General features: G+C 45.5%; 1 protein-coding gene across 3 annotated transcripts; it reads left to right on the top strand.

Annotated features, from left to right (window-relative positions):
- Positions 1–4,405: 4,405 nt before the first annotated feature.
- Positions 4,406–16,952, top strand: CDA (cytidine deaminase). 3 transcript variants are annotated; one of them, XM_067567498.1, is made up of 5 exons: positions 4,406–5,131; positions 5,784–6,079; positions 8,988–9,099; positions 12,763–12,820; positions 15,059–16,952. In XM_067567498.1, exons 2-5 carry the CDS (start codon positions 5,884–5,886, stop codon positions 15,170–15,172), a joined length of 480 nt encoding a protein of 159 aa, XP_067423599.1. In that variant the 5' UTR covers positions 4,406–5,131; positions 5,784–5,883; the 3' UTR covers positions 15,173–16,952. The 3 variants fall into 3 exon arrangements, with proteins under 3 accessions (XP_067423599.1, XP_067423598.1, XP_067423600.1); XM_067567497.1 differs by having other exon boundaries at positions 5,073–5,131; positions 5,833–6,079; XM_067567499.1 differs by lacking the exon at positions 4,406–5,131 and adding an exon at positions 5,193–5,255 and having other exon boundaries at positions 5,833–6,079.
- The last annotated feature ends 1,780 nt before the right edge of the window (positions 16,953–18,732 follow it).

Genomic DNA, 18,732 nt, shown 5'->3' with positions numbered 1-18,732 from the left:
AGACCCTTCTGTAGCATATTTTAATAGGTAAGTGTCCAACATTTAGACCTTGGATAGTTAAAAAATCTAGACGTGGCTTAGCCCCAGGCTGCATGCCAGATGCAAATTCCCTACCATCACTTTCATCTCTGGATCAAAAATCATAGAATCCAGAATCCAGTCCCTGAAAAGTTACTGGAATGCACCATCTAGTGGTTCACTGCGGCTCCTACAGAATCATTCCTCATTTATTCCTCAATCTAGGCCAGTGTTTCTCAACCTTTTTGGTATCAGGGACCAGCTTGCTGCCCCACAAAGTCGCGGGACCTCCTTGTCAACCTCCTCCTAGCCCTGGCCAAAGTGGCCATCTACAAGACCAGGGAGAGGAGGTTGACTGGGGGGGGGCGCTCTGCGACTGTGGGGCCTATCCCCGTTCCTCCGTCCGTTCACGCATCTGGGAAGAGTTCCTCTGGGCACCGTCCGCTGGCTCCCTTGACATCTTCCGGGAGCAGAAGGTGCTGACTGAGGTTCTCTGCTCGGTTCCCATTCTGGTTCCCTTTGTTTAAACCTGTGCCCTCCACGCCCGCTCCTTTTTTCATTAGTTGTCCCATGCACTTAGTTGTTTCCTGGGTCCAGTGACTCCTCCCCTTCAGGGGGAGGGGCCTTTAGCAGTTCCCAAGTTACCAATAATACACTGGGTCAGGGAGATCTCAGGGACTGGCACCGGTGCGGGGACCGGTCATTGAGAAACACTGCCCTAGACATAATACTGTGCCATAGATCCAAGCCACACAACATGCCTGTGAAGTAGGTAAGTTGTTATTTATTCTTTGTATTGGGATAGCCTCTAGGAGTGCCCCACTCCTGGGTCAGGATCCCATAGTGCTAAGCACTGTGAAAACACAGAACAAAGATAGAGCCTGCCCCAAGGCACTTACAAATTTTAACTTTCATACAACTTTGTCTTATTATCTTCATTTCACAGATGGATGACGAGAGAGGTTGAGAGACTTGCCCAGGACCTCAATGTGAGTCAGTGGCAGAGCCAGGAATAGATTCCAGAAGTTTTCTCTCCCACAGCTGTACCCGGACCACAGTGTCATCTACAGTAACTGGAATTAATTAATCCAGCCATTCGCATTAACTGAAATGCTTTGGGTACGAATGGTGGCATTCCAACACTCCAAGAGTTAGTCAACTACTTCACAGTCAGACAGACGGGTCCATGGAGGAGATGCTGGCAAGGGCCACCTGCATCTCTAGCCAAGGAAAGGGGATGCTCTGGGGCACCTCCTTCGCCCCTTTCCAGCCACACTGGAGGGCAGCTCTGCTGTGGGGCAGGCACCAGGCTTTGCATAGTGCCTGCGAGCAGGGGATGCAGCCATGCAGCTTAGGGGACCCATGGCCCACACGTACGTTTGTTCTGCTAGCTGGGGTCCTTCACGAGGATACAAACTCCTTCCTCTCTTGCCCATCCTCTTCCCCATGCCTGGATCCTATCACCACGAGACCATTGTGAGCGTGGAACTGAGCCTGTGATACCAGGAACCAGGACTGGAGAGCTCCTCCTCCTCTGATCTACCTCAACCCCTGAAAGGAACACATTGTGTTGGTGCTGGACGCCAGGCCTCAGAGGGGCTTTCTCACAGGGGTGGGGAAACTTCCTCTGCCCTGGTCTGACACACCCGTTCTTTTTACCTGCCGCTTGCATTACCCGTAATGCTCTTGACCATGTTGATTAATTATTGCAGGAACTGGGCCTTCCTCAAGAGCTTCCTCCAGCCCAGCCCCCGCTACGCCAGCCTGCACCAGCCTCCGAGCGCCGACTTCATTTCCATGGTAAAGGACCGTGGTGTCGCACGCCGGGCTGCACTGCCACGGACGAGCGTGTGGTGAGGGAGCAAACCCCTTGCACAAGCAGCCCCTAGAACTCTATAGAGACAAGGTGGGTGAGGTAATACCATTCATTGGACCAACTTCTGTTGGTGAGAGACGAGTTTTAGAGCTTACAATGTGAGTACGCGTGTGCAAAGGCCCTTGCATACAGATCCCGGTGTTCAGTTGGGTTTGCTTTCCTGTCCCCCTCAGTCACCGCTCTGACATGTGTGCATGCCAGGCACCAGTGGAAACAAAGGGCTCTCCCTCGCCATCTTTTACACCTGCTGCAGCTGTGCTCTTGCGTGTCTCTTTCTATGTGCTCTCCACATACCATGATCCTGAGCGCTGGGCGTCTAAAATAGCTGAATTTTAAATGGAAAGTGAATTCTTAATTACCCAGCGGCCCACCCAGTAGGCTGCAACCAAGATCAGAGTCCTTTTGCGTTAGATGCTGCACAAACACAGTCAGGGATTGGAGCTGGTTGGGAGGAAAAAAATTCAGCAGAGAATTTCAATCAAAACAGAAAAAAAAAAATTGTTTTCATCAAAGCTTTCCGTGGAAAATGTTGACTTGTAATCCAAAAAAACAAAACCCGTGATTTGTTGTTTGGCCAGGACATTTTTGATTTTCTGATGAAAAATAAAAAATTATTCTAGGAAAACAGATACTTTCAGTGAAAATACTTTTTCATCTAAAACCTTGACTCTGGCTCCGAAGAGGCGGTGTTTTCCCATGGTACCGCGCTAAGCGAGGAGTCAGTATGCTAATCCTGGCGCTACCTCTGCCTTGCTGCGTGACCTTGAGTAAGTCACTTCCACTCTCTGTTCCATGGTTTTCCCCTCCCACTCCCAGCTTTTCTCTCTCTTGTCTATTTAAATGGTACATTTCTAAGAGCAGAGAGTCTCTTTCAGGGCTGCTTGAAATTTTTCCATCTAAACCTTTTTCAGGGGAAAATTGGGTTGAGGGTTTGCACAGCACCTAGCACAAGAGGACTCTGATCTCAGCTGGAGCTGGTAGACAGTACTACAAAACTAATAATTAATAATTAATAACAGCAATACTACATTACCAATAAATAACCATTAATAACAGCAATAACTGGTTAAAGCTGCATTTTGGAGCTAGCTTTACCTTTCCTGGGTTGATCCTGTGCAAAATGCTATCATTAAAAGTAACCATCCAGCTACGTGCCAAGCAGGAGGAGAACTGTCTGCTTTCTATCCATTGCTTTAATAGGCCCAGGGGAAGTACATTTTTATTTGAATAAATAGCAGCTGGAACAGCACGACCGGTACAGTAGCCCTTGTATTAGTCATTTAGATATTCAACTTTGTCTGTAAATCACCGGGATGGCCTAGCTGAAGACAGTCTAATGAGCAAGAGTTGTCTCTTACGTAGGGTGTAAACTGACAGAATGATTCAGCAGGAAAAAAGCTGCAGTCAGCACGGTGTCTTCCTCAAGAGTTAGTGTTTATAACCACAAAGTAAACAGAAAATTCCCCAGCCTGAGGTTCAACCCAGGTCTATGACCTGACCTTCCCACACTGCCTCCCAAACAGCCAAATCCAAATTATTGCCCTTCCCCTGACCCTCTGTGCACCTTACCTAGCCACTTACATCAGCACAGAGTGCACAATGGATGTCAAATGCCACCATGCTTGTTCCAGGGGCATGGGGAGTGCCCCTGTCTCATCATGCACATCCTCTGTGTAAGAGGAGGGAGAAACTGAGCTGCATAATCCCCCTGCTCCCATACACTCGTTGAATTATCAGGGTTTTTCATTTGAGGGAGAAGAACCCCAGGTCAGGCCTATTGCAAAATCTGGTCCATGGGAGGGAGTCTTTTAAGGTCACAGAAATATTTAACTATAGCGTCTTGCAAGCCATGCCTGGCTGAGCACAGCAGTCAAAGTAGCGATCAGCTTTTGGACAAAAACAGCTGTTTTCATTGGATGAATTCTGACTGGCTCTCGGCCCCGAGATCTGGCTAGCGGCGCCTGTGAATCTTTCTCTCCTAAGGACTTTTTCCTTTGGGGGCCAGATTCCTAATTGTGGGTGCTCAGCACTTCTGATCATTCTTAGACGCTAAATACTGTGTAAGTCACCTCCTCTATCCCACGTTGGCCAACGCGAGACAGTTTATTTTCCAGTGCTTTATCCAGTCTACTTGGAAGGCCTAGATGTCAGAGCTGCTGTATCACCCTTTGATTTCAGCAGGAGTTGTGGGTGCTCAGCACTTCTGATCATTGGGCCTTAAAAGACTCGTTTTTCAAAGCGCTCAGTTCATGGGCAGATGCTGAATCCTGACTGTTCTTGAAAAGCTTGCCTCAGTGGTGGGCATCCAGCATGTGGAAATCTAGAGCCCCATTCTCTAGGCATGGCAGAATTTTTCATTTATTTATTTTATCATTTCAATGGATAGTATCAATTGTTTTTAAGCCTTTTTTCTATTTTTATCCATTTAAATTTTTCACAGGTGTGGGAATTTGAGGGGGGGTCAGATAATAGGGGGAATCAGGCATTAATTATTTAAGGACAGTGGACATTGAGATTCAAAAAGTGAAAGCTTTATAACTGTTAGACACAATTTCACAACTTAACATGTCAAAATAGGCAAACTAAATGTCTGGAAATCAAACCTTAGTAAGTTCTCAAGCAGCATTTTTCTTACTTTGCCCAGCTGTAAATTTCAGATTAGTCTTGAGGGAAATAACATCCCATTGGATTGTGTGTTTATGGTGAAATGGACGTTTACTGACATTTACTGATAACAAATCTAATCCTTCCAAGCCTATCTCTCTCTCACCATCAGCTCAGGTTTGTCACTGAGTGCCTGTAACCCCGGTATTTCCTGGCAGATTTTCCTCTGCACCTCCTGAATTTCCTCTCCATGTCAATTTACATCCTGGCAAAATGGCCCAGCCTGGGCACTGAAAAGCCGGGGCCTGGGTGCTGGGCAGACGCAGGTGGCGCTGGCTGACATCTCTCCACTAGCAGAAAGGCACTTGGACAATCAGCAGGAACAGAACACCGCTCGTTCGGACCACAGAGGGTGGAAGCTGCTTTTGCTAATGCCGAGCCAATCAGAGGCAGGAGGCCAGGGCACTGTGGCTTTAGCCAATCGTGTGGGAAGCCTGTCGCTGAGAGGATGAATGCAGAGTGCTCCAGCGCCAAGCTGGAGCCAGTTGATTCTTTGTTGCTGCCTTTGGGATAGGACGGCTCCTTCCCTGACAGCTCATTTTCCAGCAGGTTAAACAGAGAGTCCTACCAAAGGTATATGCTCATTCTCAGCCCCTGCTTGCTCCCCCAGAGATGCTGCGAGGAGACACACTGTCCAGGGGGGAGGAGGACAGTTGCATTGCAGAGAGAGGAGAGGCAGAAGAGAGCGAGAGAGCAGGTGCGCCGACTTGCTCTGCACATAACTCCTGGAGACAGCGCGCACACAAGTGCAGAGATACTGGTAGGGTGACGAAATGTCCTGGTTTTGTAGGGACAGTCCTGCTATTTGGAGCTTTTTCTTATACAGCTGCCTATTAGCCCCACCCCCTGTCCTGATTTTTCACACTTACTTTCTAGTCACCCTAGATACTGGTGACAACTTAGCGTGCGCCTCACCAGCAGCCCATGAACCCCCCCGTCCTACACGCTCAGAGATGGAGAAGGCAGCCAGGCCTGTGAACGCACACTCACATTCAGTGAGAGGTGAGCTGACTGTTAGACTCCATACGTAACTCAGGAAAATCACAGAGCCACCGACAGATTGAGAGTGAGAGAACAGAATTGTGACACACACGCTCAGGAGGAAGACACGCAAATCCTCCACTTGCTGAGACACATCCACCACATACAGAAACTTACACACACACACTCTGAGTCAGTCTGTCATACACATGCACTCTTTCTCTTTCTCTCTCTTTGTCTTCAGGAGTTGAGACTGGCACTTCCTCCTGCTCACACCTGTTTTCTCCCCTCAGTTGCTGCAGTTGCAAAGAGGAGAAGTCCTGCAGATACCCGTGAGCGTAAGAATGGCCCATGTGCAGTATGACTGTTCCCAGAAGAATCATCTTAATGACGCCAGTTCTTCAGCCTCCCCCGTGGGAGCTGAGCAAATTCAACTCCTGTTGCACATCTGCAAGGAAGCGAAGAAATCTGCCTACTGTCCATATAGTAACTTCCCAGTGGGAGCAGCACTACTGACGGGTGATGGGAAGATCTTCTCTGGTGAGTAAGGACAGCGCTTCCCCATTGTCTAAGATCTCAGCTCATGAAGATCTGTACCCTATGCCCCCCCGGGGATTCAGCTCTCTGAAGCGGTAGAGGCCCTGGAGTCAGGGCTCCCTGAAAAGCAGGAGACTGTGTGATAGCAATGTATGGTTTGTACCATAAGCAAAAATGTTGTGGAGGAAACTTTGTCCTATATTCTTCCTATAGTCCCCCTTTGCCTCCCCAAGATGTGTCACTTGCCTATCTCGGTTTTAAGGTGGTTTGGATTTGGTCCATCCTTTCCAAACTGCGTCACAATTTATAATCCGACACTGGTTCCAGTTTCTGTCAAAGGGGCCTGACTTCCTCATCTTTCTCCTCCAGCCCTGGGCTAGCAAGAGAAACTAAACTGGGACACCCCTTGCTTCCATCTTGTTTGTGCTCCCCGCCTGGGGACACCAGGCTATGAAAATTACAGCCCTTGTGATTCTACCACAAATCTCATGATATTTCCAAATGCCCCAGCTCCTCAAGGCATGAGAACCTCAGCTTTCGGGTTTTAAAGAATAAGTTTCTAGCCCTTGTGATTGCAGACAAAAAATTTTGAGCATGTGTCCCCTAGAGGCTTAAAAACACTGGAAGCAAATAAAAAGACCCCACATCTACTGTTGGTAGAATCTCACAATTTCCAAGCCAATCTGATTTGAATCAAAAAATTATGAATCAGCCCCAAAAAATCATGAATCAGCATTCAAGCCTGATTCATGATTTTTGTCTGTTCCCTGGTACTCCCCCATCTGTCTATGTCTGCCTGTTTCTTGTCTTATAGAGTGTAAGCTTTCAGGCAGGAACCATCTTTTTGTTCTGAGTTTGTACGGTACTTAGCGCAGTGGGGTTCTGGCCTGTAACTGGGTCTCCTAAGTGCTAGTGCAACAAAAAGAATAATAAAGATTCTTGAAAGGTTGGGGTTGGCAATCCTGAATGTCTCTGGAGTCAGAGCAGATCACGCTGAGCCTAAGACCACTCCACCTGCCCATGCCAGTCTGCTCTCCTTTGCTGAGCAACAAGCGCCTGCCGTCTGATCTCCTGGACCACAATCAAATCTCTGGAATCTTTTCAGGCTGCAAAACAAGGCAGGGCTGCGAGAGCCCACTGGAGAATGCCAGCTCTTCTCTGATGGGCTAGGTTTTCCTCTGTGCCTGGACAGAGTCCGGAGACATCTGGGCAGGATGGGGGTCTCCTCTTAGGATAGTGTATTATGAGGCATCTCTTCATCACAGTGATAAAAGAGATAATCCTATGGGGCTGGGAGACATGCCAGATCTTGCCTTAGATGGGGATGGCCCTTAGGTGTTCTTGCCAGGTGCCTGTGCAATCAGAAACTGGGATCTTTTGAAGGAAAGGGTCAAAAAGAGAAGGCTTTGGAGACTCCAGCACCTTCACCTCACTCCAGAGAATGAAAAAGGGGGGAAAGAGGAGACTTCACCCCACTTTCCGACAGGGGCCAGCAGGGTTCTGGGGCAGACCTTCCTCAACTACTTTTCTAAAGGTTCATGTTTAGAGGTAGGTGAATAATGGAAATATATATATTTGCAAATAATTATCCCATGGGAAAACAAGCTGGCCTTGAACCTGAATATTGTGCCTTTAGGATCTTTTCCTTCCTTTCATCTGCAAACTGCAGCATGCATTTACAGCCTACTTTTCAGAAGTGCTGAGCATCTGCAGCACTCATTGATTTCAGCTGAAGTAGCGGGTGCTCATCACTTATGAAAATTAAAGCGATCATGCAAACACATGCACATACTGAACTTTACTTGCTTTCTTAAAATTAGGCATGTGCTTAAGTGCTTTGTTGTCTCAGGCCCATACAGTACTTAAAATAACAAAACCTGTATAAAATACCTTGCACCCGCATCCCCATAACAAAGTAGTCATCAAGGAGGCAATTAAATGCTGAAGAAAGACAAAGGCTGAATGGCTAAAGTTACTGAAATGCACTTTAACTTTGGGACGCCCATGACCTAACACTCATAAATTCATCGGATGCCATTGAATGGAGGATTCTGATGATTGCATGAAGACAGGAAGCTGTTCCCATTACTTAATTGGTTTCTTTCTTAAATTTTCCCCACACTTTACCCCTGCAGCCATGCTATCACAGTCCTGGGTGCTGTTAAAAGTGGTGCTGGTGATTCAGCAGGTGGAATTCTGCTGTCTGGGTCAGTCTTATCCCATCCCCCTTGTTGTGGAGGTAGTCGTATTCCAATGCTGGAAGGGCTGTATTCTGAATGAAATGTGAAATGTCCATTTAAAGATCAAAATTCACTGTTGGTTTAAGTAGCACAACTCCATTGACATCAGTGGACTTGTGGCAGCTAACAGGAATGCTGAATTTGGCCTGGAACCTTAAAAGGTCCCCCGTCATTAATTATTACTTGTGTGTAATATTCATTTATGTTATACCAGTGCGTGTTAAGAGCGAGTGTAAAAGCTGTACAAAGGAAGCCATTTGCAGTGTGCTACAAAAACTATTATTGGTCCTACAAAACCCAACAATTCTGCTACATATTCTTCAGGGCCCTACTCTGTGTTTACATGTATATAGCTCTACAGTGCTCTTGTAGCTATGCATAAATGGCATGACTAAGGCAGTTCAGCCCACAAGGCCGTTTTCCAGTGTGAATAATTACATTCTGCCTCCCTAAATCCCACCTGCAGTTTCAGCTGGACACCATGTTCTCCACTTCCTCTCGCACTGCTGTGTAATGTGGCTGTGCCTGCTCCACCCCAGTGGTGGATGCAGTGATTCCTGTCTATGACTTTGCAGTGCACTCCAGGATGAAAGGCACTGCATCAGTAGATGAGATTGTATTTATTGCCAGACAAGTTTGAAAAGTAACAACATGGACTGTCCTTCCTTTAGGCTGCAATATCGAAAATGCCAGCTACCCCCTGGGGGTATGTGCTGAACGCACCGCCATTCAGAAAGCCGTATCGGAAGGGTACGTGAATTTCAGAGCCATGGCCATTGCTAGGTAAGATATACAGCTCTGAATCATATCCCTCTGACTCATTTCAAAATGTGCTTGGACAGGAAAACTGTGCAACACTTTTGTTCCTTTAATTCTCTACTTCCTTTGCTTTAAACACCCAGGCACGTACCACTCTGGGTGGTGGCAAGAGGCAGTTGTCATCCTTTCAAAATGAACTCTTCCTTTTACCTAATTTTTGCAGCATCAGCTTTGGAGAGTGGGAGAAAAAAGTAATTAGAGGACTTTGTTTTGTGAGATTATCATTAAACTACATTGCAACCACTTTTAAGACTGAGGTCTGGATCCTGCCTGCCCTTGCTCATGCAAATAATCCCACAGAAGTGAGTAGGACCATTTGAGCAACCCTGATCCTGCAAATCGATCTGTGCAGGACCTCACAGAATTCAGCAGGACTCCAAATTGGCACAGGGGTCCAGTTTGCACAATCCAGGAGCACCCAAGGGAGATGGAAAAATCAGTTGCGGGCCTTTAACTGATGATCAAATGCAACCATCCTGGAAACCATGTGGAGATTTTTAAACAGGTCATATAAAACTGGAGGCTTCTATTTAGTTGGTCCTTACTGTAAGTTTCTGTTCTGTGATGTGTCTATCTAAGGCTCCTAGTAATTGGCTTGTTATAATAGAGCAAGGGAATAGTTGTTGAGAACATTTTGTCCTAATGGACTAAAAGCAGCAGAGATGTCAAATTATACTACTTGGAAATAGTCTATGTCAGTAACCAGAGCCAAGGAATTAATTTTATTCAGAACAAAGGGGCCACATTCATGAAAAGAGATAATGAAGAGAGAGCAATTGTAGATTTGAATTTTAACAGCCACATGGCATCCTCTCTTTGTTTTAGTGTCTCCTTTCAAATATTCATGAATATTTCTAATGATAATGAGCAGGCTTTTATATTTATATTAATCTGGTGCTTGCTAAAGGGCAAATCCCTTGTCTACACACAAGGATCAACAACACTAGAAATGAGCAAAACCTCTATGGTTATGTAGTCCATCCTATGCAGGGTTGTTAGCTACAAGGTACTTGAGAGTGGTTTGTCCAGGCTAGTTTTTTTTTAATACTTTCCAACACCTCGTTCTGGAGGGTATTTCACATCCTAATAGACTTTGTGGTTAGAAAGATCCTAATATTCATTTGAAATGCACCTTCACTTCATCCTATACTCCTAGTGATACCATCTTATGTCCCCTCCGCCCACCCCAAACAATTCCCACGCCTTTCTTGATCTTACATCTTTCAGAGATAGATACACAGGTGCCAGAATCCTAGTAAAGTCAGAACCAGTGGGCCAGTACTTTTCCTATGGGGTTCACCCACTGAGAGATGAAACCTGAGGAAGTACCGGCACCGAATGGCCAATGGATGCAGAAGAGGACAAGATGCACAGAAACAGCAACATCCCCTCTTTCCACTAAAACCTCTGTGGGCTTTGGGAAGACAGGATCATGGCCAGGGACAGAGTTGCTGCCTGTGGCATCAACCTCCCCCACCCCCAAACTCACAAATTTGCGGGGATTTATTGCAGATCTGGTTAGTAAAAGTCTGGAGTGGATTTTTCCAGGCTTGGAATGTTCCCTGGATCTGATTTCTGAACCTTATGCAGTGTGGAGCCCAGCTACTTAGAGACTCCCTGAGTGCTTTGTGTAGTGGAGGTTAGATGGCGAGCTTGGGGAGGTGGGACAGAGTCAGAAGTCCACCACAGTGTGTATCCTGTGGTCCTTTTCCCACCCTGTAGAAAAAGGCACTAGGATTACAGACTGGAGTAGTGGCTGCAGAGTGACCCCAAAACAGAGCAGGTCTCCAGAACCCATCCTAACACCAGGAATGGCAAGTGTGAGTGAACGATCAGCCACTGAAAGATGTCTTAAACAAAGTGGTGTGAAAGCTGCTTTCAGCGTATTTTAATACAGCCGGATGCTAAGTTTCACATCTAGGAGCAAGGAATGCAGGCCATACCGACAGAATGGGGGACTGTATCCTGGAGCTGTGACTCTGAAAAGGATTTAGGGGCATAGTGGACAAGCAACTCAACAGGAGATCCCAATGCGATGCAGTGGCACAAAGGGCCAGTGCCGTCCCGAGGAGTACTGAGTGGCAGGCGGGAGGTGAATTTATATCAGTACACGCCGTTGGTGAGACCAACACTGGAACTCGGCATCCAGTTCTGGTGTTCACATTTTAATAGAAGATGTTGAAAAAAGAGCCACAAAAATGATTTGAGGGCTGGAGAGAATCCTTTACAGTGCGACACTTAGAGCTGTTAAGAATATTGAAAAGAAGATTTAGAGGTGACCTATTACAATGTATGAGCATCTTCACGAGCAGAAAATATCAGCTATTAAAGGGCTCTTCAATCTAGCAGAGAAAGGCAGAACAGGAACCAGTGGCTGGAAGTTAAAGCCAGACAAACCCAAATGAGAAATCAGCCACACACTTTTAACACTGGAGCAAACCACGAAGGGAAGCGGTGGGTTCTCCAGCTCTTGATGTCTTCACATCAAGATTGGATGTCTTTCTGGAAGATGTTCTTTAGTCAGACACAAGTTATTGGCCTTAATAGAGGGGTAATTGGGTGAAATTTCATGGCCTGAGATATTCAGGAGGTCAGATTAAAATGATTCAGTGGTCCGACTATCACACTTTCAGGGTAACTGCAGCTGTATCCCCCAGTCTTTGCGGCTCCATCCCAAGAGTTTCCAGTCAGATCCCAGGTCTTCCACTGTCACCTCTCGCAGGGCAGTGATGCTTCTCCCACTCCCTTCTGACCAGGGGATTTGAAGGCTGCCCAACCACTTGCTTTACACTCTGGTATCCTCAGCAAGCCTGACTGCCTGAAGGCCAGCACCTGTGCACGGCTGTCTGTCTCTCTGAGGGCTATGAACAGTGTAATGCCAGCACAAGCACATGTATTCTTAAGGTAAAAGCATCATAGAGAAACAATCATAAAAACCATGCACGATTTAAACACACGCCAAACGTACTAGGCCTCACCCCTCAGTCTGATGAGGCCCTAGCAGGCCCAAGTATTTCCAACCCTTCCACAAGGGTGGAGCCCTCTTTGGACATGCAGTCCTCTATATTTGCTGGATCAGAAGGCAGGCACAGTGTCAGTTCAAGCTCATCCCTTTCTACCAAAAGCCCTTTCTTTGTCTGCTCATCTGTGGAAAACCCAGTATGTGCAAACTACTCCGGGGGTGGTTCCTCCATGATGTTAAAAAAAACTCTAGAGAGTGACTTGCCTTAGTCACCCCGCACTGTGTTTATTTCCTGTAGATGCTGTGGTAGCCCTCCCCCATGGAGTAGAACACAATCATACATAAACCATTCCTAGATCGAATACAATCTGGTACGCAAAGATATTGCATAGGGCTGCAATATCCGTGTCAGAGCTACCTCCCTGGGAGACCTTGGGCAAGTCACTTCGCTTCTCCTTTCCTCAGTTTCCAGATCTGTCCAACAGGGACAATGATCTTGACCCTTCTTTGCTGGGTCATGGTGGGATTTATGGGTAGAAAGAATGATCAAAGTGCTATTTATTAACTAGTCTTTGTTATTATTAATCTGATTCATTAACGTATCCTGTAGACAGTTTTTCCGCCATGAGCTAAGCTGACCTCTGCATCCTATTCTCCTTTGATAGCAACTCTGAAGAAGACTTTATTGTGCCTTGTGGGGCCTGCAGACAAGTAATGAGAGAGGTAAACAACTTTTGCTTTCTTTTTCAACAGCTGAAACTAAACTGCTTTAATTCCAATCCATCTGCCTTGCTGAGGACATTTGTTTCTTTTAGATCCCACAGTGCTCACTCTGAAATGTCAAGAGACATACCACAGAAGTTTATTGAGTAAAGAAACATTCTGAGATGTGCAAGATTGTGGGCGTCCCACTTCCTGCAGCCCGCCCCATAGCACCAAGCTGGGAAGGTTTTGAATGTAGAGAATAACAAGAGGAGAGGGAAACTCTTGGATCAATAAACAAGGGCTTCCAAGTTTGGACACAATAGTATTAATCCCTGAAGTGCTGCCCCCAGTGTGTTTTCAAGGGCAGAAGCAGAAGGAAAGTTCAGCTCTGGTGCAAGTAGGTGCAGCTCCAATGCAGCTTACACCAGAGCCAGATTTGACCCTACAGTGTCTGTATTATTATAGGGCCGACACATGAAAACAGAGCCGAGATTGAATGCAAGCTCTGGGAAATATACTCTGAAACACCACAGACCTGAGGCAAGGAACCCTTGGCCTCAGCATATACTTCAGGGTTTCCTAAGCAGAGTAGTCAGCTTCTGGATGCCAGGGGAAGGGTCAGATGAAGACTGCTGCTCCCCTCCTGCGGAGGATCTGGTGCTCCGCAGAAATCTATTAGCCATGCCACCAAAGCATCCATTCCTTGCCTCTGGCTGAGGCCATGCAGAGGTGCAGGAGGGGTTCAGAATTCAACATGGAGGCTCCCTGCGCCGCAGTCTGCAAATGCAGCGAGGATGCAACATTTCCATTACATTTGGGCCCTGCCCAGCTGCAGAAGCCTGCTCAGGATTCAGCCCGCAGCATTTAGGGCTGTTACTGTAGAACATTACAGTATTTTCTGTGGAAGTTTAGTGAAACAGACGGATCTTAGGAGCTCCATAGGGCTCGTTTTCTTCATATGCAGCAAACAGGCATAGCACTAAAACGGCTCACTGAGCTGCATTTAATGTTTGCAGCATTACAGTTCTTTAATGGCTAATGTTTAACTGATGGCAGATTCCCTGCATGAATAAGCAGCATTTATTTCAAAGGTAAAGTTCCCTGAGGGCCTAAGCCTGTATACTTTGTGCATCTAAAATTCTCTTTGGAGGTTAATGGCACTTTTGGATCTACAAGAAATGAAGTGTAAGTCTCTAATCTAGAAACTGGTAGAGGCTTTAAAAGGTTGCTCAGAGTTTAATACTTACGTGCTCTATAAAAAGGCCTCCAAACTTTGCCCCAAGGAAGAGGTTGTTTTAGGAATGTGCGAAGAGCCTAAAGTGGGACAAATGGTCAGATGTGAAATTCAGGCTGGGAGGAAGGTTAAGGAGGTCTTGGCACAAAAAAAAAAGGCAAAGGCTTAGGATATGAAAAGGGAAAAAAAAGGGGATGTGAATAAGAGAAGGGTTAATGATAGGAAAATACAAAAGCGTTAAACAAACCAACCACAAAAAGCATAATAAAGGAAAAACAGGAAGATGGTGAAACGAACCAAACACAAGCCAAATAGCTTAGTATTAACATACAGAACAGTGGCAAAAGCTAATGGGCAATGAGCCAGGTGACTGCTGCAGTAAAAAAACGTTAACAGCATGCTCCTTTTAATTGAATTTGCTTAATGGTGTTCACTACCCATGTTCTGCAAATGACTTCATGCAAGACTAGCTATAGGAGTGTGACTCTTTGCATGATGGGGTTTTAGCCTCTGCTCCTGAAGTTCTGTGTAGGCAGACCCTACTGATGTCAGTGAGACTCCCCATAGGTGCAGGGATCAACCCACGAGGAACAATTTGCATGATCATTGCCTTCGACAGTAAACTCTTCATGGCAGTGACTTTTTGCACACCTGTAAAGCATGGGGCACACTTTGGCCTCGATCCTGAATTTGGATCCACCTGGACACAAGACACAGATTTGATTGCAGGATTGGGGCCTTTGAGCACTATAAAAATAATACAATAAAAAGATAGGTGATTGCTTCTTCCATCAGTGAAATGCAGCCACCTTGGAGTTAAAGGGCAGGACCATCATGCAGGCCAATGAAACATAAAAGAATGGCCAGCCAATTTGATAGGTACTACTTTTAAAAAAAATCAAATATATTGTTTTTGCTTATGGTTTATTTAACTGTTTTTAGCTATTGGGTAAATAGCAATGAACAAATTCACAGTTCTGCACAAGTGGAATTCACAGACAGTTCTCTGACTTTTTTTCTAGTTCGGTAGAGACTGGGACATTTACATGACAAAGCCAGATGGGACCTATGTAGTCAGGACTCTTCAAGAGCTTCTGCCCCTGTCCTTTGGACCAGAAGACCTGAAGAAGTTCTGAAGAGCATGTGGAGCATGTTATCTGGAATGGCGCTAAAGAACAATCTTAGGTTTTCTGTCTGCAAAACAAAGATTTATTTCAGATACTTTCCCAATTCTGTCTTTTAGTGAATGCCATTCAGTTTCTATGAGCCTCAGGAAACTCCAATGAAAATAATTTCCATTTATACTAGGTGTGTGGAAGGGGTGGCAAGAATCAGATGTGCCTCACTATGTATCTACCAATCCCAAATGTTCCCAGGTTCAGTTTAGCAGACATGAAAGTATGATGTCATGATTAGAGCAGATTGGGAATTTTTCAACAAAACGTTTTGCATGGGAAAATGCCAGTTCATTGAAACCAAAACTCTTCACACAAAATGTATGGACAAAAGTTTTGTTGGGAAGGTTTCTCAAGCCTAAGATGGAATTTCTGGTCAAAATGAGAGAGACCAAGACTCTCAAATAGACAATAGCCCAGCGGTCGGGGCGCTCATCTGGGATGTGGGAGACCTAAGTTAAAATTTTTAAAAGTCTCTGTTTTGTCCCAATGTGGAATGAAAATAGTCAAACCCTCAAATTTTTGCAAAATGGAATCCTTGTTTTCTGGCCAACCTAGTCATGACAGAGTTGTTATCACTTCATAACCCCAGCTTTGAAGAGCCTTGCCTTCTGTCTCCAGAGCCCAGAACGTGGCTAATGCTAGAACCCAAAACTTATCTGGCTTGGGAGTTGCTGTGGTCCAGCAGATAGAGCACTACTAGGTTGAGAGTCAAATATGAGTGATCTCTCTACCTAGATCTGCCACTCACTGTATGAGCCAGTCATGTAATCACTTGGTGCCTCAGTTTCCCCACCTGGATAATTATACATTAACCTTTTTTTTTTTTTTGCAAAGTGCTTTGAGATGCTTGGGTGAGAAATGCTTTAATAGTGCTAAATATTATTATTACTCACATTAATGCAATCACTCCCGATTTATCCCAGTTTAACTGAGACCAGAATCTGGCCTAAGAGTCTCATAAAAGGTCAGAATGTAAATTCTAATATACTAGGGGGTTCACATTATTCTGAAGCATATCACTCAAACAGTGGGATACATGCACCTTCTTCCCCATATTTTCCTACCTCAAGTTATATGCTGTACACTTATTTACTAGTGATTAGAGAGCAACCAAACCAAAGATTCCCTGAGTTCTGGTTTGAACCAGATCTCATTTTATGCAAATCTCTAAAGTTCAGGTGATGGAGGATTTAACACAGAGTTTTAATTTTGACCCATCACAACTGTTGATCAAACTTGCACAGATCAATAAATCATACAAATCCAGGAATTCTGTAATATCAAAGTTATTTGTAAAGATAAGAAGAAAAACTAAATAACAGAGAAGAGAAACTAAAGGTCTCCTAAATCCAAAGTAGACTATCTTGTTCACATATGAAGCAGGTTATTAGTAATCAACTGGGCAATTTAGATTATTCAGTTTATTGTAACTTAACTTTTATCACTTTGTGTAGGTCCTCTTCTTACTTACCCTTGGTTTATTTTTCTTGATTGTATTTCTTTTCTGTTTGTGGGAATTAATGGGAAAAGGAATGAAGTGTTGAGACCTGGACAATAGCTCAGCAGTTCTCTGTCTCCAGAGTAATATGATTTTACAACTATGCTACATTAGACACAATGAAATGATCCGAAGTGAACAAAAATAGGTTAATTTTCTAATCGTGAAGCACTGTTGGGTTAGTTATATGTTACTTGTCAAGGTCCAAACAGAATAAATGTGGTCACTCATTACTAATTATAGTGCTCCATCAAACTGGTGTTTTATTACAGAATAGAACCACATAAAACTATGTGATTTTAGTTCTCAGGAGTTTAAAGAAAAAACAGAATAAGACAGCATTTAAGCTACATATGCAATCATACTTCATGTAACACACAACACTGAGCAGCACATAACAGCGTACACCTTCAGAATTACCCCCAGTGTAACACACAACTGAGTACACAGCAGTGATCCCAGGTGCAACCACAGCACACAGAATACACAACCTATACCCAGGGCAACACAGAACATGTAGAGTTACACATGGCAGCATGAAGCGTACACAGTCCATACTCAGGACAATACACACCATGCAGAGTACAAATCCACATGAAGGGCAACACAGAACATGCAGAGAACACATTCCATACCCAGGGCAACACACACAATTCATAACCAGAGCAACACAAAGCAGCATGCAGTGTACACAATGCCAAAGTAACATACAGCAGCATGCAGTACACAGCCCATACATACAGTAACACACACCCACACCACGCTGAGCACACAACCCCATGCCCAGAATGATATACAGCATTATGCCTGGCACACGCAACTCATACTCAGAGTAACACAAACACACCATGCCTGGCACCCAGCTGGTACCCAGAATGACACTCACACACACTTCAAGCCGAACACACAACCTGTAGTCAGAGTGACACACACAACATGCCTGGCACACACAACCCGTAACCAGTGTGACACATACACATGCACTTGGTGGCTGGCCCATATCTGCAGTAATGCACACACCTACACAACCCTGGGCCCTCAGTGACACACCCACCCACTATGCACACACACACATATCCTGTGCTCACAGTGACACACACACAAGCCCCTCCCTTACTCAGGCTATGTTCACACGGCAGTGCTAATTCGAATTAGCTTAATTCGACTTTCAGCGGCCGATTTAAAGAAATAGCAGCAGACTGTTCACACTATGCTGTTTGAGTTGGTCTCTTGCGTTCACACTGGCCAGCCTTAATTCAAATTAGAAAGCAGTGCAATGTGGGTAGCTATCCCACAGTGCAACTAGCCACAGAGGCTGTTGAGATGAGTGTTATCGTCCCACGATACATCCCTGCTTCCCCCTTCCCCCCCCCCCCGGCCAACAAACAGGAAAAGGATTTTTGCGCTGGTTTTTTTTTGCTCCCTGCGATTGCCATTGCTTCAGAGAGATGGAGCCAGCTATACTCTGCACTATAATTGTAATCATTACAAATACATTGCAGCTTATCATGGAGTACTTGAGAAATAGAGCAATAAGGTGATGCATATCCTACATCTATGCCACCAAGACTGCCCTGCTACAAGACATTGAGCAGAACAATTCCCGATTGCTGCAGGCTGCAACGTGTCACCTGCAGTCCATGGAATGCAGGTTCTGGTGCAGGGAAACAAGCACAGACTGGTGGGACGGCATCGTTATGCAGCTGTAGGATGATCAGTGGCTGCAAAACTTTAGGATGCGAAAGGCAACTTTCCTCAAACTGTGCTCGGAGCTGGCACCATCCCTGAAGCACATGAACGCTCGCTTGAGACAAGCTATGACGGTGGAGAAGAGAGTCGCCATCGGTCTTTGGAAGCTGGCAACCCCTGACTGTTACCGCTCTGGTGGGAATCAATTTGGAGTCGGTAAATCCACAGTGTGCATAGCCGTGCACCAACTGTGCAGTGCCATAAATAGAGTTCTGCTACGAAGGCTAGTGACTTTGGGAAATATGCAGGACATAGTGGACGGGTTTGCCAC

Source organism: Emydura macquarii, unplaced genomic scaffold (assembly GCF_026122565.2).
Source record: "Emydura macquarii macquarii isolate MOO-44397 ecotype Brisbane River unplaced genomic scaffold, CSIRO-AGI_Emac_v2 contig_2768, whole genome shotgun sequence".
Lineage (NCBI taxonomy): Eukaryota > Metazoa > Chordata > Testudines > Chelidae > Emydura > Emydura macquarii.
This window is presented reverse-complemented; position numbering and strand designations above follow the sequence as displayed.

Coding starts and splice junctions, on each gene's coding strand:
- CDA (XM_067567498.1), top strand. CDS start 5,884: ATGGCCCATGTGCAGTATGACTGTTCCCAGAAGAATCATCTTAATGAC. Junction 9,100..12,762: donor AGAGCCATGGCCATTGCTAG/GTAAGATATACA, acceptor CTCCTTTGATAG/CAACTCTGAAGAAGACTTTA. Junction 12,821..15,058: donor GCAGACAAGTAATGAGAGAG/GTAAACAACTTT, acceptor CTTTTTTTCTAG/TTCGGTAGAGACTGGGACAT.